General features: G+C 40.0%; 1 protein-coding gene across 6 annotated transcripts; it reads left to right on the top strand.

Annotated features, from left to right (window-relative positions):
• Positions 1 to 3,996: 3,996 nt before the first annotated feature.
• Positions 3,997 to 22,855, top strand: TFAP2A (transcription factor AP-2 alpha). 6 transcript variants are annotated; one of them, XM_044294095.1, is made up of 8 exons: positions 4,086 to 4,101; positions 6,596 to 6,710; positions 9,625 to 10,059; positions 12,598 to 12,649; positions 14,910 to 15,141; positions 17,452 to 17,570; positions 20,401 to 20,542; positions 21,461 to 22,854. In XM_044294095.1, exons 2-8 carry the CDS (start codon positions 6,660 to 6,662, stop codon positions 21,738 to 21,740), a joined length of 1,311 nt encoding a protein of 436 aa, XP_044150030.1. In that variant the 5' UTR covers positions 4,086 to 4,101; positions 6,596 to 6,659; the 3' UTR covers positions 21,741 to 22,854. The 6 variants fall into 6 exon arrangements, with proteins under 6 accessions (XP_044150031.1, XP_044150030.1, XP_044150029.1 ...); XM_044294096.1 differs by lacking the exon at positions 6,596 to 6,710 and having other exon boundaries at positions 3,997 to 4,101; positions 21,461 to 22,853; XM_044294094.1 differs by lacking the exons at positions 4,086 to 4,101; positions 6,596 to 6,710 and adding an exon at positions 7,100 to 8,236 and having other exon boundaries at positions 14,970 to 15,141.
• Positions 22,856 to 27,145: the final 4,290 nt, after the last annotated feature.

Below are 27,145 nucleotides of genomic sequence, written 5' to 3'. Positions count from 1 at the left end.
GACTAGGTAGCGGGCAGAGGGCTGCATCACCTGCCTCTGCCCCTGACACCCCCACCTGGCTGCACACAGAACTGTCAGCAAGGGGCTGCCCTGTGCTGGACTAGGTAGTGGGCAGAGGGCTGCATCACCTGCCTCAGCCCTTGACACCCCCTACCTGGCTGCACACAGAGCTGCCAGCAGGGGCTGCCCTGTGCTGGACTAGGTAGTGGGCAGAGGGCTGCATCACCTGCCTCAGCCCCTGACACCCCCTACCTGGCTGCACACAGAGCTGTCAGCAGAGGGCTGCATCACCTGCCTCAGCCCCTGACACCCCCATCTGGCTGCACACAGAGCCGTCAGCAGGGGCTGCCCTGTGCTGGACTAGGTAGCGGGCAGAGGGCTGCATCACCTGCCTCAGCCCCTGACACCCCCACCTGGCTGCACACAGAGCTGTCACCAGGGGCTGCCCTGTGCTGGACTAGGTAGCGGGCAGAGGGCTGCATCACCTGCCTCAGCCCCTGACACCCCCACCTGGCTGCACACAGAGCTGTCAGCAGGGGCTGCCCTGTGCTGGACTAGGTAGCGGGCAGAGGGCTGCATCACCTGCCTCTGCCCCTGACACCCCCACCTGGCTGCACACAGAGCTGTCAGCAGGGGCTGCCCTGTGCTGGACTAGGTAGCAGGCAGAGGGCTGCATCACCTGCCTCTGCCCCTGACACCCCCACCTGGCTGCACACAGAACTGTCAGCAAGGGGCTGCCCTGTGCTGGACTAGGTAGTGGGCAGAGGGCTGCATCACCTGCCTCAGCCCTTGACACCCCCTACCTGGCTGCACACAGAGCTGCCAGCAGGGGCTGCCCTGTGCTGGACTAGCTAGTGGGCAGAGGGCTGCATCACCTGCCTCAGCCCCTGACACCCCCTACCTGGCTGCACACAGAGCTGTCAGCAGAGGGCTGCATCACCTGCCTCAGCCCCTGACACCCCCATCTGGCTGCACACAGAGCCGTCAGCAGGGGCTGCCCTGTGCTGGACTAGGTAGCGGGCAGAGGGCTGCATCACCTGCCTCAGCCCCTGACACCCCCACCTGGCTGCACACAGAGCTGTCACCAGGGGCTGCCCTGTGCTGGACTAGGTAGCGGGCAGAGGGCTGCATCACCTGCCTCTGCCCCTGACACCCCCACCTGGCTGCACACAGAGCTGTCAGCAGGGGCTGCCCTGTGCTGGACTAGGTAGCGGGCAGAGGGCTGCATCACCTGCCTCTGCCCCTGACACCCCCACCTGGCTGCACACAGAGCTGTCAGCAGGGGCTGCCCTGTGCTGGACTAGGTAGCAGGCAGAGGGCTGCATCACCTGCCTCTGCCCCTGACACCCCCACCTGGCTGCACACAGAACTGTCAGCAAGGGGCTGCCCTGTGCTGGACTAGGTAGTGGGCAGAGGGCTGCATCACCTGCCTCAGCCCTTGACACCCCCTACCTGGCTGCACACAGAGCTGCCAGCAGGGGCTGCCCTGTGCTGGACTAGGTAGTGGGCAGAGGGCTGCATCACCTGCCTCAGCCCCTGACACCCCCATCTGGCTGCACACAGAGCCGTCAGCAGGGGCTGCCCTGTGCTGGACTAGGTAGCGGGCAGAGGGCTGCATCACCTGCCTCAGCCCCTGACACCCCCACCTGGCTGCATACAGAGCTGTCAGCAGGGGCTGCCCTGTGCTGGACTAGGTAGCGGGCAGAGGGCTGCATCACCTGCCTCAGCCCCTAACACCCCCACCTGGCTGCACACAGAACCATTAGCAGGGGCTGCCCTGTGCTGGACTAGGTAGTGGGCAAAGGGCTGCATCACCTGCCTCAGCCCCTTACACCCCCTACCTGGCTGTTCTCAAGAAGTCGTGGGGAGTTTCCAAAACCTGTTTTCAAACTGGTTTCATCCCTGAGATAAAACAAGTATTTGCATAATTTATTTAGGATTGGAGATGTAATCCACAGAAAATACCTGAAACCTTTTTTTTCTTTTGGGAAAATAAATAATTTGCTTTAAATTCTGATAGATAGATAGATAGATAGATAGATAGATAGATAGATAGACAGACAGACACATCTCATGCATGCATAATGTAGAAAGAAAGAAAGAATAGAAAAAGAATATAGACAGACATGCATACATAGATGCATGATTTAGGTAGATAGAGAGAAGAGCAGAAAAAAGGCAGCACCAGAGTCAAAGATCAAAAAGAAACAATAGAGCTGCACCACTAATGGCACCAGACTATTGTCCAAAAGGTACAATTCAAACATGTGAATGAAAAATAAAAGTAAGTTTATTAACCCATATGGACTTCCAGGGGGGTGAAAAAACTTATTTTTTATTTATTATTTTTTTATTTATTTTCCATTCGGAGAGTGCTGCCTGTTTGCATTTTTAGGTAGATGCATGCATACTAGCATAAAGAAAGAAAGAAAAGAAAGGATCCAGGGATGTCCAGGAATAAAATACCTACTTTGTACATTCTCAGGGAATCTCCATCTTGGCTCCTGATACAATATATTATATACCGCAGGATCTGGGGTCATCACATCGCTTCCTTTCCATATATTACTGACAGACATAGGAGGAAGTATAGAAATGCCGCCTGTGAGTTTTAGGGTAACTGTAACTTAATAAAGAATAACCCGATGCCTGTCACCTTATATCATGTGATAATATTTCAGCTGAGGATTTATTTTCCAGTGTAATATTTTTAGCCTTTTGTCACATTGCTATGAATTGTCCACACCTGGAACATGTCTCTGCTCCTTTCCCTCCATGTGTTATCTCTACAGGGAGTCTGCTATTAAGTGTATATTGCGTACATATGCGGCAGTAGATGTGCTGTGTGTGAACAGTCTCATGATATGCGGCAGTGGATGGGCTGTGTGTGAACAGTCTCATCACATGCGGCAGTGGATGTGCAGTGTGTATAAGGTGTCCTCCTCCATGACAGCAGCCCCTAAAACAATACCTGTGGGGGGCTTCGCTGGAGGGCTCTGGGGTGCGCTCATGATTTCTGCAGGATCCGCACAGGGAGCAGCAGCAGACTTTTTAAACTTTCTCCTTATATTTTCCTTAAAATGTTCCTTTGAGAAAGCCAACCTGAATATTAGTATTGGATGACGTTGAGCTATGAGAGGGTTAACCGTGCTGAGGTGATTACTTGGTAAAAGGAAAGTAAAATCTTCCTCAGAGTAAGCATCCCAAGTGGACTCCTTGCTGAAACTGACCACAAGTAACACCGGCTCTGTTGCCCCTAGCAACCAATCACAACTCAGCTTTCTTTTCTCATAGTGCTGCTGGGAAATGAAAGCTGTGCTGTGATTGGTTGCTAGGGGCAACAAACAGTTTGGGGGTTTTAGACACTTTGATGCATCTTCCAGCAGCAGGATGAATGAATGCAAGTCGTAAACCTGTGGGTGTTCTGGTACTTGTAGTTCCCCGTGAGGACAGAGTGAGCATTGTATCAGCTAGACAGGCCGTAGGCACGTTATTGTCGTCTGTCTCTGGACATTAGTGCAGGCAAATAGCATCTGGGGAAGCCTTCATCTTTACAAGGAGGCAGAACAGAGGAGCTTAAGCTCATAACTGTTTTACAGTCAACAATCAGTGTATTTACCAGCAAGCCCACTGCGCCTGCTCTGTATTGACGTCTCTGAGTCCCCTATAGGGTTAATTGCACTCATGTTCCCGCAGAAGTGGCCTGCCTCATTAAACATGGGAATGGACCACCATGGCTATCCTACAGCATGCAGGTGATGACAATTCTTGGGGGTCTCCTGCACTCCAGGAATGAAGGGGCTCAGCAATAAATGCCCATTAGTAAGGAGGGGGGCTGGTGTTTATGTGGAGACAGGGCTTGCTGTAAATCCATCAACATCTCAGACAGCTCCGCGCATAGCAAGTTACCTAAGCGCATTCCTGGGCAGTGCGCATGCGTGCACAGGTAGCAACCAGTTCTTTATGAGCAGGTGAGATGTTCCTGTACAGGTAGAGAAGGATTTGTGGAAGCTGTTCGTGTCTGCAGGCGGGTCCCTCAGTCTATCATCATCAGTGAGGGATTAGAGGATGTCCATGCTGGCCAGGATGCAGGACTGGCAGGTGAGAAGTCACACCCGGTCACCATTAGATTTACTATATACAAGTATACTTTATATATTTATACAGCAGGCGTATACACATTTCCAATGGTTTGGTCAGAAGAAGGTAAAACTGCCCTGAGCCACTTCTTTTTGGAGGAGTTAAAAGCTCTTAGTAAAAGTGAATGATGCAAAGCAATAATAATTACAGCAATAGCTGCTGGAGATCATCCACAGCACACATGGGGAGTATATATATATATATATATTCACAGAGCAGGCAGCAGTGTGCACTTGTATTCCCCAATTGTAAAACAGCAACCTTTCAGCTGGTCAATGCAGCCATTTTCAAGCAAATTATATATATATATTATTTTTATTTTTATTTTTATTTTTTTCACAAGACTGACCTGATGTGTGCTCACAAATATACTGTACATGATATGTATGTCCACAGACTAGACAAGTACATTGCAGAGCATTTTATAGGGTATTCTCCATTCAAATCTGTGCATTCTAGATGGGAGCTACTGCTAATAGGCCCAGATTATTAGGATGTGTACAGTATCTATCTATCTATAAAAGAATATGGAGCCATAGCCTTGTATACAAATGTATAAGAAATGATTTTAATGATAGAGAAAGAAAGAAAGAAAGAAAAACAATGTGTAAACTATTTTATGGCCTACTCTCCCATATACATAATTTTGATTAGATAGATAGCTAGTAAATAGATATTAGATGTATAGATAGATAGATAGATAGATAGATAGATAGATAGATAATTAGATGTATAGATAGATATTAGATAGTAGATAGATATATAGACAGTAAGAGTGTAAGCTCTTTCTCCTATAGCCGACTCTCCTATATATATATAATTTCCATAGATAGACAGATAGTTTCTTCTGTAGCCTACTCTCCTATATACATAATATTCTTAAATAGATAGAAAGATAGATAAACAGATAGATAGTTTATGTGTCAACTCTTTCTTATATGGCCTACTCTCCTATTGACATCATTTAAAAAATATATAGAAAGATAATTGATGTTGCCTGCTAATATATACATATATATATACATATGCATATATATATATATATATATATATATATATATATATATATATTAGATGTGTTCTAGTGGGCAATCATAAATAATAAATGTGAGTTGTATGAGTTTTAGAAATTGCCAATTCCAGCTTTGCTCCACTGACAAACTCCCCCCTGCTACACCTATTCTGGAGAACAGTGGTTTGTATGCCAAGCACACTGACTGTATCGGTGTCCGGCCTATAGGGTTATTACAAATGGTGGCATCTGCATGTCAATGAGGAGGGTCACAATGCCCATGAAGAGTTTCACACTATTTGCAGCTCCTGAATGTTTCTGCTCCACCCAAGAAATGTTAATGACTAGTAAATGAGACACTATTGATCTGATGCTGTTGGTGTAAAGTGTTTTTCGCACTCCACGCTGCTGTGTTTGATCCTGGCTCTAATATTCGCATTCAATTAGCTGGCCGGCCATGGTAATCTGGTTGATGTGACTGTGGGCCTGGCTGTGCTGGAGTGGCTGGCGCTGGCTCATGATGTGCCCCATTCACATTACAAGACTATTAACACATACACTAAAGGATAATCCCGACGTCATTTCCAAATGAATGAGGGAAAAACAACTATTTTGACTAGACCGAGAAGAAACACAATGGAGGGAGCACAGTCTTTTTTGTAGGAGAAGACCTCCCAGATCTTCATGACATTGGACTGAGGTCCACTGGCTCCAGAGACCATTTATGCAAATGCCCTGTCACCACCAAAACACCGATATACTAAAGGGTCAGCTAGGACAATACCATGCATAATCCATACACAGTATTGGGGCAGAGGAGATGTAGACCAGCAGAAAGAAGGAGATGCAAGTTTGAGGAACCTTCTCCTGTTGTCAGCTCCCCAGCCTTTCCCTCACTCTAATACAATTACCCATTAAAATTAACCATTCTGCAAACGTCAAAGTGGAACTGCTCATTAGATGCTGCATAATTTTCTCATTTCACACGTTTTCCAAGATCTTCAGACACCCAAGTTGAATATCAAGTAGGACGTGTAAAAAAAGAGATTATCACTTTCAATATTCTTTTCTTTTATTTTACGTTTTTATGTTTATTTTATTGTACTCGCTTATCCTAAATAATACAAAAATGCACCCCTCTTGTTCTTCCTGCATTTAATGGGTTAAATCAATGTATTAAATTATATATATATATATATATATATATATATATTTTTTTTTTTTTTCTGAAAACCTAGACATCATTTTGCTGCCCCTGTAGCACCTCAGCTCTTAAGTGTAGGCTCTCATGTCACCTAGCAATCGGACCATTGTTGATAGGTTAATCAGCTATTTAGGCTTGGTGGTTAGAAGCAAGAGAAATAAAAGGAAACTTTCTACCATTAGAGGGAGATCTCAGTGCACCAAAGCATTGCACCAGCATTGCTCACTCTCTCTGTGCAGCACACAGGGGCTCTAGACTTTTGTGGGGACAAGGAAGAAGAAGAAATCCTCTTCCAAAAAGCCCATGAAAATGCTGTGGAAACTAACGGATAATATCAAATATGAAGAGTGTGAGGTAAGGAGTAAGTGTTACTTTCTGGCCATTACTTTCTGACCCAGCAATGTGGTCTGCAGAGCCTGTGCTCTCTGCATGCTGGACTTTCCTCCTGGCTCTCCATACAGTTAGAAGCAGGGTATGCAAAGATCCCTGGCCTGATATAGGTACATCATGATCACCAGCACTTTTCAGGACTACATTAAACTGCAGCAAATGCGCCTTCATGTCATATTTTACATAAGTAATTTTTTTTTTTATGGTAGTGGGTATTTCCATAGTTTGTAGCGTCCTGGTTATGGCGATTTTTATTTTATTTTTGTTCTGATATTTTATAATCGATCAGCTAACTTATTAGTTATAATAAATATAAGAAGAGGACAAAACATGATTTCTTTTTTATTTTTATTTTTTTAAGATTGTGGAGTTTTCCCTATATGTCGGTGCATACAAAGGCACACAAACAGTACAAAGGCACAGAGCTGGCACATGGATCTATGTCTTGTTATGACTTGTAAGCTGCTTTTGTGAAGATTCCCCAAGTAGTCGGGGCAGTTTTAGGGAAGGACAAAAGGCTCGCGTTCTGTTTATTTTATCCATGATAAATATTTACTATTATATATAATAAATATTATTTTATTTGTGCAAACAGTTGGCGAAGGAAGCAGTGATAGAGCCTGGTGGAGGTGGTAGGAGGCTCTCCATGTTTCTGCTGGTGGAGCAGGCAGTTCAGCAGCCATGGTGGAGGAGAGACTGCAGAATAGTGTGCTTCAGAGCTGGAGATTAAACCTGTATTTTGTTAGGTGTGCATAGCTTTGTAGGAACATGCAGGCGCTGGATGACTGTTGTTATTCTAACCCTAGCCAGTTCTATAGAGTTGACTATGTCATATTTTGGAGGAGTTGTTTGCTGGAGTTGCAGAGCCAGTCCGACGGGTTTGGAGCTGGAGTTCGAGCCAGGATCGGGCGGAAGGGAGGTAGCTGTAAGAGCCGGGCCGATCGGTGCTGGGCTGGGGCTGTCCACAGATGACCAGGGCCTGGACCACCTTGACCGCAGTGGACAGGGGCAGGCGTGGGACCTAAGTCACTGGAGAAGAACAGGAAACCAGTAGGCTCCAGCAGAAGAACAAAGTTCCCCAGCTGCCTTCCGGGACCTGCATGCTGCCACAAGCCCGGGACTGCTTCTGCCTCCTCCAGGACTGCTGCTCCCCCCCTTGTCTCAGACCCTCATGTGAGCACATTGCCCTGGATGCATCCACATAAAGGAGCTCTCTATCTGAAATAGAAAGAGCTGAGAATCATCTTAATTAGAGCTGAGGGGAGAGTGGTGGAAGCTCTGCTGAGACGATTTGGTTGGAATAGGAAGCTGTGGTTGTTGTGGTTGGAGCCCATCGGGCTATGGATCAAGTTCAGAGGACAGGAGATCCGGGCCCCTCCGATCCCGACATGAAAGGCAAAGGGCTGGAGAGCAGCGAGAACATTCCTAGCAGCAAGAGGAGGACATCAGAGCTGCCCATGGCTTATCCAGGATATTCCCAGGATTCCCAGGTGCCAATTCCCTTTATTCCCCCCTTCCCTGTCACACTCATTCACTTTTCATGCCCTGCAACCTTTAAAATGTCCCCCCCTATCCTGTGATTCGCCAGCCCCCCTCCCCTCTCTCCTTCCCTCACTGGTGTCTCTCCCTCTTTTCCTCCCCCTCCACCTCTGATTAGATACACTGATTCTTCATTCAATGGACGTCATTTAGAACAGGGTTCTGCCTTGAGTTGCCTCCTCGGTTCACGCTCGATTTCCAGCCATTCTTCCTTTATTAAGTATTGCTGTAATATTAATAGTCATGAATATCTGCTGCTATTAGGGCTTGGAGGGGAGCAGGCTGCATCTCTTCTAGAAAACCATCGCACACCAGTCCACCAAGGATTAAGGAAGAGACATTTAGAACCAGAAACTTTGCATTTGGCCAATCCTGCCTTTTTTACATGAAGAATCGCTGGCAGATCTGATGGATTATGGTCTTTGGTCGGCGGCCGATATTCCCTGTCCCTATGATTTTCTAGTGGCGATATACTAGGGCTGGCGAGGGTTCTCTCTGTTCGTCTGGTTCTACTTTTGTGCAATTTTCTTTTTTTTTTCCTCCATTGATTTTTATCACTAGCAGCACTCATGTTAGTGCACAGTTTTTCCGCTATGGTGAGTTGTTTTATTCTATCTATATATATATATATATATATATATATATATATATATATTGTTTCTCTTTCTTTTTTCTTTCCTTTTTTTTTTTTTTTACTGTGCTTTTATATACATAAATCTGCTCCATCCAATCCTGCCTTCAAAACCCCCCATTGTGCAGTCCCCGTGATTTGTATTACCGCTATTACTTACATGTATGTGATTGTATCTTATACATCCTGTGCTTTCTCCCTGATCAAATGACTCCTTGATGTTATAAAAATGGATATATATATATATATATATATATATATATATACATATATAATCTGTCCTACCCAGCTAAACATAAACATATGCTTGTATGGGGCATGTGATTTCATTGAAAGCATATTTTCCTTAAATTGCTGCTGGATGGTGAAAATGCCAATATTCGTATATATTTTCTTTTATTATATGTTATGGGTTATTTGTTATGTATTGCAGACGTTTCTCGTGTCCATTGCAACATTATTATTATCATCTTCAAATAATAATGGAATATTTTTAGAATAGTGTTATTAGTTTAGTATCTCGGTGCCTCTTCCGATTCTAAAAGTAATTGGCTATTTTCACATATTTAAGTGCAGAAATTCGTTGTATCTATGAATTAATAATAATTGTGTTGCAAAAGGAATAGATATTATACTGAATGATATGAATATTTCTAATAACTGTATGTAGATATGTCATACTAATTGCCCTGTTTTTGTTATCTGTAGGATCGTCATGACGGTACCAGTAATGGGACAGGCAGGTTACCCCAGTTGGGGCCAGTGGGCCAGTCACCCTATGCCAGTGCTCCCCCACTTTCTCATACCCCCAATACTGACTTTCAACCGCCATATTTTCCTCCACCGTACCAGCCCATATATTCCCAATCACAAGATCCATATTCCCACGTTAATGACCCCTATAGCCTCAATTCTCTCCATGCCCAACCTCAACCTCAGCATCCAGGATGGCCAGGACAGAGGCAGAGCCAGGAGTCCAGCCTATTGCACACTCATCGGGGGCTACCACATCAACTGTCTGGCTTGGACCCACGCAGGGATTACAGGCGGCATGAAGACCTTCTGCATGGGCCTCATGGGCTAGGCTCAGGAATTGGGGACATCCCCATCCACTCCATACCTCACACAATAGAAGATGTCTCGGTAAGACTTTTGTTTTAGTTGCTACCTACTCCTCAGACAAGTCCTCACCCTTTTGTACAGGATGAACCTCAATAGATGTGTCATCCTAGAGCAAACACCCTCCTGTACAGCTGGGCACCTAGCAGAGATGGTGAATGAAGGCAATCAGTCCTCAGATGAAAGCTCTGCCTAGCAGGATGGATGTGTTCTGTAATAAATAATCTGTCCCTTATAATTAAGGAAGCTATTTAATACAATTCATCCCCATACCTGCAGCTGCAATGTCTGCAAGATATAACAAATGAAACTGAGCCCTGTTCCCATTCTCCTCCTCAGTATATCATTACACAGACCCCATCAGGGCCAACAATTCAGCCACTATTGGATTACAAATAATAAACTATTTCACTGCGGTTTGCATATTAATAGTTACCGATAAAATGCTTTACAATTAATCCTGACATGAATCATTTAGTACAGGGGGAAACTCCATACAATCAATACCCTGCATTTTACCCATGACTTGTCATCTTCCATTTATATTAAGCGTTTTGCTGCACAAAACCATATTGATGATAATAGAAATAAAAATAATAATAAAAAAAATTAAATAATAATAATACAATTGACAGCACGTTTTCTTATCATACCAAATACTTCCAAAATCAGGGATTAGACACTGCTGTGAAATAAGTGATGACAGATTAACGATTACAGTCTCAGGTTGCAGAGCTGGGGTGGTGGAAGGATGAGATTTGGGGAAGATGGGATATCATTTAAAAGCTTTGTTGTGATGTGTTTTGTGTGGGATGGATGTCACAGCTAATGTGATCTGCAAAAACGTGAATCTATTTATCTATCATCTATCTATATCTATCTATGTATCTAATATCTATCTATTTATGTATGTGTATGTTAATGTATAAACACAGACAAAAATAACAAAAGATGTGTGTGTGTGTGTATAAATATATATATATAGAGAGAGAGAGAGAGAGAGAGAGAGACTAGAGATAGATAGATATTAGATGGATAAATAAATAGATATGAGATAGATAAATAGATAGATAGATATTAGATGGATAGTGGGATGGATGTCACAGCTAATGTGATCTGCAAAAACTTGAATCTATTTATCTATCATCTATCTATATCTATGTATCTAATATCTATTTATGTATGTGTATGTACACCTTTATATTTGCACGTGCAATACATAAGTTAATGTATAAACACAGGAAAAAATAACAAAAGATGTGTGTGTAAATATATATATATATAGAGAGAGATAGAGAGAAATAGACATAAGATATTAGATAGATAGATAGATAGATAGATAGTTATTAGATGTATAGATAGATATTAGATGGATAGATATATATGAGATAGATATTAGATAGATAAATAAATAGATATGAGATAGATATTAGATGGGTAGATGGATAGTTATTAGATGTATAGCTAGATATTAGATGGATAGATATGAGATAGATAGATATTAGATGTATAGATAGATATTAGATGTATAGATAGATAGATGGATGCTGCTGGCTTGTCCATGTGTATACAGAAATGTCACACCCCAATAGAAGTTGGAGTTATTATTCTGGTTATTAGTTGCTCAGTGATGATGACTATATATTGCTAGAATGGTCCATAAATGCAGTGCACAATCCTGTATGTTCTGGAGCACTGGTACCGGTACCATATTGAGTAATGTGGGAAGTGACGTCTGAGCCCGTACTCCCAGGTTTGGGAAATCCAGCATAAAGGGATGCTATTTCCCCACATAGTTAAACGGGTAGTAGTCCTCTCTGAACATTTCTCTATTTAATTCGACTTAAATGCAGGAGCACTTTAGGCAAGTTACAAATGAGAGCATTGAGTATAATAAAAGCCGTAATAAAGCCACGCAGCCCCATCCACCCGGAATCATTGAGATCAGACACAATTAACAGGAGCATAAATCCACCAGCGAATGGAAAATGTTATCATCCCCATGACTGCTGGACAATGACGAGTGATGGGGAGGACCAGTCAGTGTCCCATTTTGTGGGTCAGAACCACAGCCCAGGCCAGCCACTGTTACCAGCCTGGTCCCAATATGACAAGACTCACACATCAAAGGAATAAATGGATGTGGGGCCAGGCGGATCTCCCCACTCATTATACAATTAGGACGCCTTATAATTTATGGTTCCACAATCCATTTCAGCTGATCTCTCCTAATCTTGCATCGGGAGCATGCTTCCTCTTCTCTTTGTAATGGCAATGCTTTCTACACATAGAAGCATAGAAGCCAAATGATCTCAGCTCTGCTACATTAAGTAAGCTGACAATCGACAACAATAATAAATAAAATTGTATATATATATATATATATATATATATATATATATATATATATTCAGAGAGTTTGTGTTGTGTTCTGTACACCCTTTTCCTGATCATGTCTTGCAGGGTTATGCTCTGGTGTACATGGTGACACGGGACCTGAGCATTGCCCTGGCTCCTGTTGTAAATTTGCACATTAAAGCATTTGTGTATTTTGTGTTGCAGCACATAGAAGACCAAGGTATCAACATCCCAGATCAGACTGTAATTAAGAAAGGTAGGCTCTCCTCTTGTGCATTCCTTACAAGCCTCTACAAGCTTTTCTTTCCATGCTCCAAACTGCCAAGCTTCATCCTTAAGTATGTCAAGACTGTGTGACTGCAATATTCAAGTGTGTGCTCCTCTACAGCAGAATATGTCTTATGTTTACTCTGGACATACACGTGGGGCTGTATGCATGCAGGCTATTGTTCCTCACTGTATAGGGCAATGTGTAGGATATACTGAGCTGAGCAGTTGTAATGTGATATATTGCAATGTTTTCATCTGATCTGTAGTTTATTCCTAGGGCTTTATCTATCTATGAATTATCTAACTATCTAATCTATCTATTACATATCTATGAACTATATCTATCTATTATTTATCTACGAATTATCTATCTATTACCTATCTACGAACTATCTATCTACTATCCACCTATCTCACATTTATCTATCTATCATCTATTATTTATCTACGAATTATCTATCTATGAACTATCTATAATCTATCATCTATTATTTATCTACTAATTATCTATCTATTACCTATCTATCTATTATGTATCTACTAATTATCTATTATTTATTTACTAATTATCTATCTATCTTCTATTGTTTATCGACTAATTATCTATCTATCTATCTATCTATCTATCTATCTATCTATCTATCTATCTATCTATTATCTACATATCCCTTACAATGACTGAAATTGTATAAAATGCCATGGCTGGATAGAGTAGGTCGCTGATGATTGAAGCCATATCTCTCTCTAGAAAATGGAATGGGTTTATTAGGTACACACATTGCATCTCTAGCAGGAGAGCAGACGTTTTCAGCTTTATTTCTTCCTCCAGTGTAAGTTGATCTAACTGAGATGCTCTTTCCAAGTCAACATGATAATTGGCTCTTCTATTAGTAATCTCAAGAGTTCGTTTAGCTTCTATTGTCTCTATTAGCCTCCCCAGAGCTATTAATGTCACAAGTGATCTATCCAGAGCCCCCATACGTCTGACTCTCCCCAACAAATGAAATGCACAGGCCATCCATACCCACATGATTAGAGCTGCCGTCATAATACCAGGGTGCACTGTGTCTGGCCACAGCGCCTTCAGTTCCAGGATTATGGGAACAATCCTTGTATTTACTGCATTTACTTCGGAGGACTGATGTGCTTGCTCCTGTCCTGTGCCTGCACAATTACATGGGGGTGACAGTGGGGGCGATTTTATTTTTTTTGTCCTAAAAATGCGCTAGAATTATGGATTCAAATCAAGACAATTGCCTTTAAATGCACTGTACTCTGCTTCTGCGCATTGATTAGTGAGTGTAATGTACAAAGAAGTGTACAGACAAATTAGGATAATTTATATGTGTAAATAAATTAATGACACAGTGAAATATATATAAATAAATACATTAATAAATAAAGATAGATAGAACTTCGTTTGCAATATTCGCAATACTATATCATTAACAGAAGTTCAGATATTTATTGAAATAGTGTTATAATAATTATATAATTACATTCCCTGTTTGTTTGAGGGCAGAATATATTTGATACTTTTAGGAAAGCAATTTATTTCTTCCCCAGTGATAAGTAGGGAGGATATTTCGTTTTCTGCTGTCTATACAGAATAAGGAACATCTAGCCTGCATTGTCAAGTGCTGTGATAGATGCATGCCTATGTGTGAAGAATCTTAATATGAACTCCAAATGGTGCGTTGGATGAGGTTGTGTGGGGTGTATTATACTAGGGAACTATCTAACTTTAATCGGTAATTAAATCAGACAGGCTTTCCCTTAGCAGACAATGTGCAGCTGCACTTCCACTTTCCGCCTCAGTGTGGCGCTTGTGCTCCTCTCTCTGCCTGCGGTATTAACCCTGATCACTGGCAAGTTAGTTAACCCTGAGCCCTGCGGTGACATCTTTAGGTACATTGCCTTCCAAATATTTAGAAGATTTGATTGTAGGTATTATCAGAGTGATTTTACATATATAATATTAATGACTAGGGACACAATATGATCCATTTCTCAATTTGAGATGAGGAAGGCTGTAATATTATTACATTATGGACAGATTGCCCCCCATAATTAGTAGTACTTCTACTTTGGGGTTTGATTAGTGACCATGGTTAGAATACACATGAGTATGTGTATTATTCTATAAGAGATCCTTTATTATTGCTTTTAGAGATGTCCCCAGAAGCCAAGTGTTTGTACCCAGGCCTTGTAGTTTCTTGGCATCATTGTCATCCTTCTCTTTTCAGGGCCTGTCTCATTGTCTAAATCCAATAACCATGCAGTGTCGTCCCTCTCTCTCAACAAAGACAATCTCTTCGGTGGAGTAGTGAATCCCAATGAAGTTTTCTGCTCAGTTCCTGGACGACTGTCTCTTCTAAGCTCCACATCAAAGTACAAGGTGACAGTGGCAGAAGTACAGAGAAGGTTGTCCCCGCCCGAGTGCCTGAATGCTTCTCTGCTGGGTGGAGTGCTCAGGAGGTAAGACTCTTTTATATACTCAGGCATTTGTTCTGCATCCTCCAGGGATGCGAGGGTTAAATGATCAGAATGTCAGTGGGCCATAGGTAAACTGTGAAGGGGGTTTGTCCAAATGCATCTTGATGGGGGCACAAAAATATAGACCACATGCAGTCAGTAGATCACTTTTTGGATCCAGACAATTCCTTTTAAGGTTGGTCTCTGGGAGCTACCTGCATGCTCAGGCTCATCTCATACCTACCTAATAGCCTCAGTCAGCCCAGGCTGTGCTATGGTCATTATAAGGGCTTGCAGGTTCATTCAGTGTCAGGTTGCATCTGGCTGAGCATGTAAGGACATGGTGTGGAGAACATGTGGGGTGAGATACAGCAAGGCACTATGGTCATTCCACAGACAGGGAACAGGTTAGGATAATATTTTCACTAAATGTCATGTATAAATGGACATTGCCCTCCCTCAAGGACAAGCTATAACATGGAAGCAAACCTAGTAGTGGTCCTATTGTTCTAGTAATGGTCTGATAGCCTTGTACAGATGATATGTGCCAGGAAGCCATTGTTCATATACTGCTACTAGTAAGGCCAGGATTGGGAATGTGATTATTTATCTAAGTGTATTATGATATATTATAACGTGTAAAATACACTTCACTTGACTGTTCCAATTGGACTGATATCATAAGGTCAGACCTAAGTCTGTACAATGGCATTAAAAGGAAGCTGAAGTTATGGTGCATTTACACCAACAGATCATCTGACAGATATCTGACCAATCATTGGCCTATTACACACACCGACTATTGGTCTGATTGCACAGACATTGGTCAGATAATCTGTTGGTGTAAATGCGATTTTAGTCTTTTACATTCTTTAACTTTATGTTAAAGACTTGATTTTAGCCAATCATTCCATCTCTGGTAATTACACTGTGGATTCACAGTTATGCCACTTAATGCTTATATGGACAGAACTGATTTGGATGTAATTAGATTTTTGATTAGCTGCAAGTCCTAAACACTGACTCCTGGTTACTATCAGAGGGGAGTGTGTTCTGTGTATACTTCATGCCTTCCTCTACCATTCCCATTACATTGTGGATGTACCAACATTCAGGGCCTTCATTTCTTGTGTCCTCCAGCCTGACAATCTACAAGGCCCTGGTTTTCTTTTCCTTGCAATACATCAGTAATTTGATTCTTCTGATGCCCTTTAGAGATGTCCTAGACGCTGATCCTAATACCATGGTCTGTGTCTACACCCCATAACTATGAGACCATTCATGTATTTCTGTAAATTACATGAATGAGAATGTAAGGAGGCTTCATTTTCCTGGGTCAGAATAGGTCGCTTTTTTTCAGCAATGATGATCTTGGTCTGCAGCCATGTCAACACATTCTTCCTCCCAGCACACCAAGTAGATTGTGCTTCTGCATCCTGCAGCTCATCCGAAAGTTTTCTGTGCTGAAGTGTTGGGAGGGGATCCCCCCTGGGGGACAAATAGTGAAGTGGGGGAAATGTTGTGGACAAATGTCCAGAAACAGCACAAATAAATGAATATATAAATGTATTATTGTTATTGTTTTTTTTTATTTATTATTATTATTATTATTTTGTTGTTAATCATAATAATAATGATAGAATGATATTACTACTACTATTTATGGCAATATATCTTTCATCTAAAGGTCAATTACTATCTATCTAATATCTATCTATCTATCTAATATCTATCTATCTACTATCTATGTATCTACTATCTATCACCAATCTATCTACTATCTATCTACTATCTATGTATCTATCTATCACCAATCTATCTACTATCTATCTACTATCTATGTATCTACTATCTATCACCAATCTATCTACTATCTATCGCTCCTCTATCTCTCTATCTATCTATTATCTATCTATTTCATATCTAATATCTATCTATCTATCTATCTATCTATCTATCTCATATCTATCAATCTATCTACCTATCTCATATATATATATATATATATATATATTTCTCATATCTATCTATTTATTTCATATCTATCTATCTATCTATCTATCTATCTATCTATCTATCTATCTATCTATCTCATATCTATCAATCTATCTACCTATCTCATATGTGTATATATATATATATATATATATATATATATTTCATATCTATCTATCTATCTATCTATCTATCTATTTTATCTACTATCCATCCACCCATCTTTCAAATTTAGAACACAGTCCTATTTATTATTTATTGTATTTTATACTATAGTTTATATTGCTTGTTATCTAATAATTGACACATTCTTCACAGGGCGAAATCTAAAAATGGTGGCCGATCACTGAGAGAAAAATTAGATAAAATCGGATTAAACCTTCCAGCTGGGAGGCGTAAAGCTGCTAATGTCACATTGCTCACATCCTTAGTGGAGGGTAAGTAGCCTGATGCTTCTCTGGCAGTGGTAGACGTGCACTAATCGTTCTCGATTGGCTTCATTTTGTGCTCTTTAAGAGAAAGCCATTTCAATATGATAATAGTTAAAGACCTAAAGCCAAAGTTGTTTCCACTGAAAACAGTGCACTAAATCATTTAAGCTGGGCTGCCATCTGCACTGGAGAAGTGCCTGGCCAGGACTTCCTGAGTGACATGACCTGTGCCAGAGGGCAGCATTATACTGCGTGGATCTGAGGGGGACACTGCTGCTTCTCATTTATGTTCTACCTCCTTGTCCAAAGAGCTGTGCTTCCCCCTCCTCCATAGTCCATGGCCATTAATAAACCGGCATGCATTATAGGATCACTGCTGCACATTTGGCGACAGAAACTGTGCAGCTAAAATTAACTATTAGATTTCAGGAAAAAAATGTGTGTGTAATATATATATAAATATTAGGGTCTATGGCATGTGTAAATGGAGATGGCAGTGGTCAGCAGTCGGCAGCACGTGATGATGATGATGTGTACTGGTATTGTGGAGGATCTGCTCCATCTTTGTGGAAAGGAGCCCTTTGAAGCGCTAATTGGCGCATGCGTTCTTCCGGAGTGCAGCTAATAGCAGGAAACCCTGCAGTAAAATCCAACTGCTTCAGGAAATTAAAACCAAAAGATCTGAAAATCAACAGAACAGACAGACTCAGTGCACTGACCCCGAATCTCTCCCAGCTAATCGTTCAGGATATAGAAAATAAGAGCATTGTAAACCAGTGACTCTCACAATAGAGCCAATAATGTGAAAATTCCCTCCATTACTAATGACAGCAGAGTGGATCTGGACTGTCAGCTCATAAGGCAAAGCCTGGGGTCTATAAACCAGTCATTTACGTTTAAGCCAGTCATATTGAAATCCACCATTGATGAAAAGATAAGTTATGGTTAAGAGTTGCACTTTAAAGCAGTATTTCCCAACCAGTGTGCCTCCAGCTGTTGCAAAACTACAACTCCCAGCATGCCCGCACAGCCTTTGGCTGTGCGGGCATGCTGGGAGTTGTAGTTTTGCAACAGCTGGAGGCACACTGGTTGGGAAACACTGCTTTAAAGGACCACTCCAACCCTCCTGTAGAGGACAGCAAAAGATGCTATTAGTTATCCACACATAGGTTTCTAAAGGTCATCATAACAGCATCCATTAGTGGCTATATATATATATATATATATATATATATATATGTATATATATATATATATATATATATATATTTATTTATTTATTTATTTTGCTAGTGTGCCTATGGTGATTGGTAATGTGTATATGTGCTTATAATGATTGGTATTGTATATATGTGCTTCTGATGATTGGTACTGTGTATATGTGCTTCTGATGATTGCTTGGTACTGTATATATGTGCTTATGGTGATTGGTACTGTATTTATGTGCTTATGGTGATTGGTACTGTATTTATGTGCTTGAGGTGTTTGGTACTGTATATATGTGCTTATGGTCTTTGGTACTATATATGTGCTTATAATGATTAGTACTATATATAAGTATGTGCTTATGGTGTTTGGTACTGTAAATATGTGCTTATGGTGATTGGTACTGTATTTATGTGCTTATGGTGATTGGTACTGTATTTATGTGCTTGAGGTGTTTGGTACTGTATATATGTGCTTATGGTCTTTGGTACTATATATGTGCTTATAATGATTAGTACTATATATAAGTATGTGCTTATGGTGTTTGGTACTGTAAATATGTGCTTATGATGATTGGTACTATATATGTGCTTATGTTGATTTCTTGGTACTGTATATATGTGCTTATGGTGATTGGTACTGTATATATGTGCTTATGGTGATTGGTACTGTATGTATGTGCTTATAATGATTGGTACTGTATATATGTTCTTCTGATGATTGCTTGGTACTGTATATATGTGCTTATAATGATTGGTACTGTATATATGTGATTATGGTGATTGGTAATGTATATATGTGCTTATAATGATTGTTACTTGTTATATGTGCTTATGATGATTGCTTGGTACTGTATATATGTGCTTATGATAATTGGTACTGTATCTATGTGCTTATAATTGGTACTGCATATATGTGCTTATGGTGATTGGTACTGTATACATGTGCTTACAATGATTGGTACTGTATATATGTGTTTATGATGATTGCTTTGTACTGTATATATGTGCTTATAATTGGTACTGTATATATGTGCTTATGGTGATTGGTACTGTATATATGTGCTTATAATTGGTACTGTATATATGTGTATATAATTGGTACTGTATATATGTGCTTATGATGATTGGTACTGTATATGTGCTTATGGTGATTGGTACTGTATATATGTGATTATAATGATTGGTACTGTGTATATGTGCTTATAATTATTAGTACTGTATATATGTGCCTATAATGATTGGTACTGTATATATGTGCCTATAATTATTAGTACTGTATATATGTGCCTATAATGATTGGTACTGTATATATGTGCCTATAATTATTAGTACTGTATATATGTGCCTATAATTATTGGTACTGTGTATATGTGCCTACAATGATTGGTACTGTATATATGTGCTTATGGTGATTGGTACTGTATATATGTGCCTACAATGATTGGTACTGTATATATGTGCCTATAATGATTGGTACTGTATATATGTGCCTATAATGATTGGTACTGTATATATGTGCTTATGGTGATTGGTACTTTCACTATTTTTCAATACTTCCATCATCATCATCATCAATTGCTTTATTGGAACTACTTACCTGATGAATTCTATCCCCTGCCCCCATGTAGGTGAAGCTGTCCATCTAGCCAGGGATTTTGGCTATGTTTGTGAAACGGAATTTCCCGCCAAGGCAGTAGCCGAATATGTCAACCGACAACACTCAGACCCCAATGAGCAAGTGACCAGGAAAAATATGTTACTAGCCACAAAGTAAGTGAGCAGCCACGTCCCTCTGACTTCCCAGATCCGTACCTGCCTCCTCCAAAACAAATCGTTTTAGTGTTTTAATTTTTGTTTTAATTTTCCAAAACCTCTGCCTCCAGCATCTGCCCCGGCCGGAGTCCCCAGGTTTACCCACCTCTTGACCCGAACTGAAAACAGTGTAATGAACATATTGCTGTGTCCCGGGTTAATCAGTTGCTAGAAGTAAATTGCTACCAACATGAAAAGGATTAAAGACCTCATTGAAATACTTATCTAATTAAGGGGAAATGACAGCCTGTCCTATGAAGCTCTAGACTAGTATTTTATTATGCTATGCCCCAGATGAATGCACTGCAGCAGGTACAGCTCGAGGAGCTTGCAATCTATTTTGGTCTATTACTTATATTTTTACTGTTGCCAAGCCCTCAGCAGTGGAGTTTTTATGGCTTTTTTTTTTTTTTTTTTTTGCAGAGTTTTGCTTCTGTTTAAGGTATTTTATAAAATGCAGGAAGTCTCCATAAGCAAACAAATAAAATAAATCTATAGGGGTCTTCTTTGTACATATGTTCTACATTTCTTATGGACCACTGATGCCCCAGGAAACCTTTAGTAACATCCCCCCCCCCCCCCCCAAGTCTCTGGATGTGTCAGAAGGTTAGTCATTCTCCCAGGGACTTTTCGGGTTACACCAGGAAATGAATGGAAGATGTGTTTAGTTATGGTGCTTGTGGGGTTTCCAGACTTGAATGGATTAAATCAAATGTGTTATCCACAATGGAGATTGCTATCACGTGCTATGCCCAGGCTCCCATGCTTGATCATGTTTATTAACTCATTGCATACCCCCCATGCCTATAGGGAAGCCAGGTGCACAGCAAGCAGTGCAGTGTGAAGGTGAGCTAACCTCTGTTTCTTGCCTTGCAGGCAGATTTGTAAAGAATTCACAGATTTATTGTCACAGGACAGATCCCCTTTGGGGAACTCTAGACCATCCCCAATTCTGGAACCAGGTATCCAAAGCTGCCTGACACACTTCAACCTCATCTCTCATGGATTTGGCAGTCCAGCAGTATGTGCAGCCATCACTGCCCTGCAGAATTATCTCACCGAGGCACTCAAAGCAATGGACAAAATGTACCTCAACAACAACAGCCACACAGACAACAGCAAAGGGGGTGACAAAGATGAAAAGCACAGGAAGTGACCCAGCCTCCCATCATTTCTACCCCCTTGACCATTCTTGTGTGCTGGCTTCTTGTCCAGTGGGGCAAAGAGAGGAAGACCTATTGCCATCCCAACTCCGGAGAAGGAAGGCTCTGCCACCGAAACGTTGTCCATTCCTTTTTATTGTCTCTTGTTTGGATTATTAATGGCACAGGCAATGGAGCCAGGAAAAGTTTTGTCTTTAGTGTTTGGACATTTTGTAAGAAAACTTTTTTTTTTTTAAAGAACCTTTTTTTTTGTTTAATATATATAAATCTATCTATATATATGAGAGTCATCGAACTGATCACCACCTTCCCTTACGCTGATGCTTCTTCAGATGAGATTGTAGCCCTAGTAAGAAAGGCTGCGGATGACATTATCAGTATTGTGAATAAACTTGAGCACAAAACTTTGCAGTTCCATGTCGTGTCTTCAGGTTGTACCTTTTCCCTCTTAAAGGTAAATGCCAGCACCGTGAACTTTGTGTTTGGACACAGATCATGGTCACTCTATAAGGGAAACAGTGTTTTCTGTATATATTTATTTATGTGTAATTTAATGGGGATTGTACATATGGTGAGTCTGTTAAAAAGAACTTTTTTTTTTTTTTATTTATCTGGTGATCTCGTTTACCTATTGTTTAGTGGGTTTTTCAATTTCCCTCTTAGTTCATGTGATTCTTGGTACTTATTTAGAAAGCAGAACTTTTGGGTTTCTTTCTATGGAATTCCTCATTTTTAGCCCTGTTGTAGCATGTTAAAGACGACAACGAAGCAGCAGAACAAATACAAAAAAATAATAAAATTGATTTTATATATGATTAGTATTACAACAAGTCTTTTCATTTCCTGAAAGCAAACAAAGAAATCTCACTATAGACACTGTAGTGTTTTATTTATAGGAGTAAATGAGGGACAATTATGTGTGAAGGGCAATACATAAGTGCTATCATGTATACTGGTTCCATTGTGTAAAGCTATGGGGCTGCAGGGATCTCACTGACCATAGTGACTCCATTCCCTCACCTCTAGCAATGTATTATAGTTTTTATTGTTGACCAGGTGAATAAATATTTGATACGCTTTATGTCGATTCTTTTTATTCAGTGGCTGTCTTTTACTCAGGCGTATTTTTGTCCCTGGCAGTATTTTTTATTCAGTATGGTTACAGTAATTGAGTTTAACTCCCCCTTGACAATTGCTCCCTGCAATAAGCAGCTGAACCCATTGTTTCCCTCAAGTATAATAAAAACTTACTTTCAACTCGGAGTTCAGTGGAGGGAATCATTTTGATATTTCTAGTCTAAACTGACACTTGTAATAACCATCATCGTTCAAAAATGGTATTATCGGGGACAATAATATATTCCTAAATAATATTTATTATTGTAATGATGTTTATTGTCTAAATAGAACAGTATTTATATATACATATACTAATAAAGATATATATATTTATTTCTTAGTATATATATATATATGTTCTATTTATATAATAAACATCATTACAATAATAAATAGTATTTATGAATATATTATTATCCCAGATAATACCATTTCTTTAAAACGATTGGAATGAATTATACAAGTTAGAAATGTGTGTATATATATATATATATATATATAATCATTATTCCACTCATTTTAAAGAAATGTTAATTATTAGTTGTGAATTATATTAATATAATAATATATTATTATAACAGAAATACCATTGTATATTATATCTATATAAAAATGTAATATTTTATATATATATATATATATATATATATATATATATATATATAAAAAATCTGCGAAATCTGGAGGCCATTAATTGCCATAATCAATAGAATACAACAGCAAGATAAGATTAAATCAAAGAAAGTAATGATGAAGTATTATCTTCATGTATGGCTGCCCCTTGTATTATTTGAACAAGCAGACCTTGGAGCTGGGGAGCCTGGGGATCATATGAATGGGTGCCTTTGGAGAACCCTTAGGGGCATGTATGATAATTGCTTGGAGAATGCACACTTTGAACTATTGGAAAGAGTTAATATTCCTTCCCTTCGTTAAAGGAAGATAAGATGAGATTTGAGTTCAATGCTGATACATAATCGCTTTGGGTTGTGTGATTTGATGGCACTGCACATGTTGTGACTTATTTCTATCTATGGAAGGAATGATCTGTAACTGGAGACCCCCCCCCCCCCCTTATTGCTGTTCCCAATGCTAAAATAATAGGAGCACTTGAATAGTGCAGATTAACTAGTGTGTTCATAGATAAGGTCAATTCAGCTTGAAATGCAAACGAAATGGCAGAATTTGCCAGTGATTTGGGCTCCTTCTCCCTTCATTTCTGTGGAGTTGTTTACAGGGCAGGAGAATTAACATTTCCTCATGCTGTTTGACGTTTGCTTGAGCTGTTGAAGCAACACATTAGATAAAGCGCAAGATGTTTCATTTTGCTGGGTAATCTACTTATGGAAGGCACTGGAAAATCAATCTTGCCAGGCTGAAGGGACTAGCACTGCTCATTCTATTTGCATCAGGCAGCTAGTTCATAACAGCAATGATACATATTTCAATCCAAATTGAAAGTGGATCAAGCAAATGCACAGCTGCCATTGTCTCCTCTCCTCCCAGGATGGAGGGACAGCTAGATGTGGAGGGGTCTCCTGGCTGGAAGGAGGCAGCCTTGGTGCACACGGTGGATGGCAGCAGGTGAAGCATTGTCTGAGCCTGGGCTGCAGCTCAGATTGTGTGGGATCCTCACCCCGGGCACAATAGGCCGAATGTGCGGCTGCTCCTTCTACTGCTGAGGGACTGGGATATTCATAAGGCAGAGCGACCATAGCGAGCTCTGCTCATCCTCCGGGGCATCTAGGAATAGTGGAGACGTGTGTGCAAAACCTGTCTATGTAGCTATCTATCTATCTATCTATCTTACTATTATCTATCTATCTATCTATCTATCTATCTAACTATTATCTATCTATCTATCTATCTTACTATTATCTATCTATCTATCTATCTATCTATCTAACTATTATCTATCTATCTATCTATCTATCTATCTAACTATTATCTATCTATCTATCTATCTATCTATCTATTATCTATCTAATCTGTTTTTCTTTGTTTCTTTCCATATCTGTCTATTATTTCTTTCTTTCCTCTAATTCTATCTATCGGTCTATTTTTGTTTATTTCTATATCTATCTTTTCTTTCTTTCTTTCTAATCATCTATCTATCTATCTATCTATCTATCTATGTATCTATCTATGTCCTATCTATCTCATATTTTATTCTCTGCTGTAATTTGCATTTATTATACCTTTTCCCTTTTAATTATATCCTTTATTCCTTTCATTATATCCAATTTTCCTATCTATCTATCTCCTATCTATTTTCTCATATACTGTATTGTACATTCATTTTACCCCCTTTCTTCCTTTAATTGTTTCTTTCATTATATTCAATTTTCCTATCTATCTATCTATCTATCTATCTATCTATCTCCTATCTATTATCTATCTATCTATCTATCTATCTATCTCCTATCTATCTATCTATCTATCTATCTATCTATCTATCTCCTATCTATTATCTATCTATCTATCTATCTATCTATCTATCTATCTATTATCTATCTATCTCCTATCTATTATCTATCTATCTATCTATCTATCTATCTATCTATCTATCTATCTCCTATCTATCTATTTTATCATATACTGTATTTTACATTTATTTTTACCCCCTTTCTTAATTTAATTGTTTCTTTCATTATATCCCATTTTCTATCTATCTATCTATCTATCTATCTATCTATTTACCATCTTTCTCCATCATCATGATCATCCTCCTACCACACAGGGTCCTTTGTGCTATGTGAAGTTTAATATTGTTAGAGTTGGAACGATATGATATTTTACTTAAGCCAAATAATTTAGATACCGGTTTATACCTATATGTGCCACTCCCCCCCCCCCCCCCCCCCAAAAAAAAAAGGAAACAAAAAAAAAAAAGAATCGAAAATGAATATAATTTGAGATTTAACTGGTGGAACCAGCGTCAGGATAGCAATGCCCCGCAGCTGAAATAATATTAAAAATAGAAGGGATTTGACATTTGAGAAGTCAGTGGCTTGAAATACCCAGTTGTACTTAGCTAATTCAGTCCTTAACCTCTGGTTTCAAATAAATCAATTACAGTCGATTCCACTTCAGTTCAGAAGTGCACCAGAAATTTTAGTTAATTGAATACAGTTTATTCATTTGGTATGAATATTCATATTTTAAACTCTTGACTTCCTTTAGCCCTAATGTAAAGTACATTTGACACTAAAGCCCATCGAGTGTAGTGTCATTTGTGTTCTGTTGTATGTGCTGTGCCCATTGTGCTACCTGGAGGGAAGCATTTGCTTGCAGATTTAAGATATGTATTATTATTAATATTTTTATTGTTATTATAATTATTATAATAATAATATTATTAGTCTCCTTGAAAATAATGCATTTTTAAACCTGTCTTATTCCCATCTGGAGTTGTTCTTTGTGATTTCTGGTGACTGGGAGCTTCTTGGTGCCTGGTTGTATGTCTGATCCACCTCCACCTGGACTTGGGTGTGTGTGGTGTCTGCAGCACCCTGCTGGCTATGGTAGGTTCCACTGTTTGGTGAGGAAAGGGGTTAATTAGCGTCATTATCAATCACTAATGCTTTCCTAACGTGTCCTAAGAATAATGGAGCTTCAGAGGTCTGCATGAAGCCAACATCTGCTTTCCCCGGTTAGGATCCCATCCACCCATCCATTGCTGGGCTGCAGCTATTGGCAGTGCCCTCACGTCCTGTGCTGAATTGTGTGTATTATTGGCATATAAACCAATCGTTATAGATCCTGCTACATGGGGAATTTCAGACATAAATAACAAATGCAGATTTATTTATTTTCTATAGGATTTGCAGGTGCAAGGCACAGCTGATAGAGAGAGCAGGTCATTTTTCATTCCCCCCATTGTTTCTTGGCCTGTCCTACTCCCATGATTGTGCCTAACTTAATGAAAAACATCCAGCATAAGGCCTTGTTCACATTTCCATTTTTCCCTGTCTGCATTTTCCGCGTCAGTGAATTACGGATGGTAAAAACGGACTCACGGACCAACCACGGATTCTTCACGGTCAGCTTCATGGATGAAACACGTACGTTTTTTTTTCACGGACGTGACACTGACATGGAAATGTGAACGAGGCCTAAAGGTCTTCTATAGATGTATCAGTGCAGTATTGCATAGGGGGAGAAGTAGCAGGCTGAAGCCATCTTTGCGACTTGCACACTGAGCACCAAGTAAGACTTAGTTCTCATGCACGCAAACGTATTTTATTTCCTTGTCCATTCCGCTTTTTTTGCGGACCGT

Source organism: Bufo gargarizans, chromosome 5, assembly GCF_014858855.1.
Source record: "Bufo gargarizans isolate SCDJY-AF-19 chromosome 5, ASM1485885v1, whole genome shotgun sequence".
Classification (NCBI taxonomy): Eukaryota; Metazoa; Chordata; class Amphibia; order Anura; family Bufonidae; genus Bufo; species Bufo gargarizans.
Note: the sequence above shows the minus strand (reverse complement) of the source record. Positions and strands in the feature narration are given on the sequence as shown.

What these genes read in the sequence shown, in the direction of transcription:
- TFAP2A (XM_044294093.1), top strand. Translation starts at nt 8,087, where the DNA reads ATGGATCAAGTTCAGAGGACAGGAGATCCGGGCCCCTCCGATCCCGAC. An exon ending in TCAGACTGTAATTAAGAAAG is followed by an intron (nt 12,650 to 14,909) that starts GTAGGCTCTCCT and finishes TTCTCTTTTCAG; the next exon opens with GGCCTGTCTCATTGTCTAAA. An exon ending in GCTCACATCCTTAGTGGAGG is followed by an intron (nt 17,571 to 20,400) that starts GTAAGTAGCCTG and finishes GCCCCCATGTAG; the next exon opens with GTGAAGCTGTCCATCTAGCC.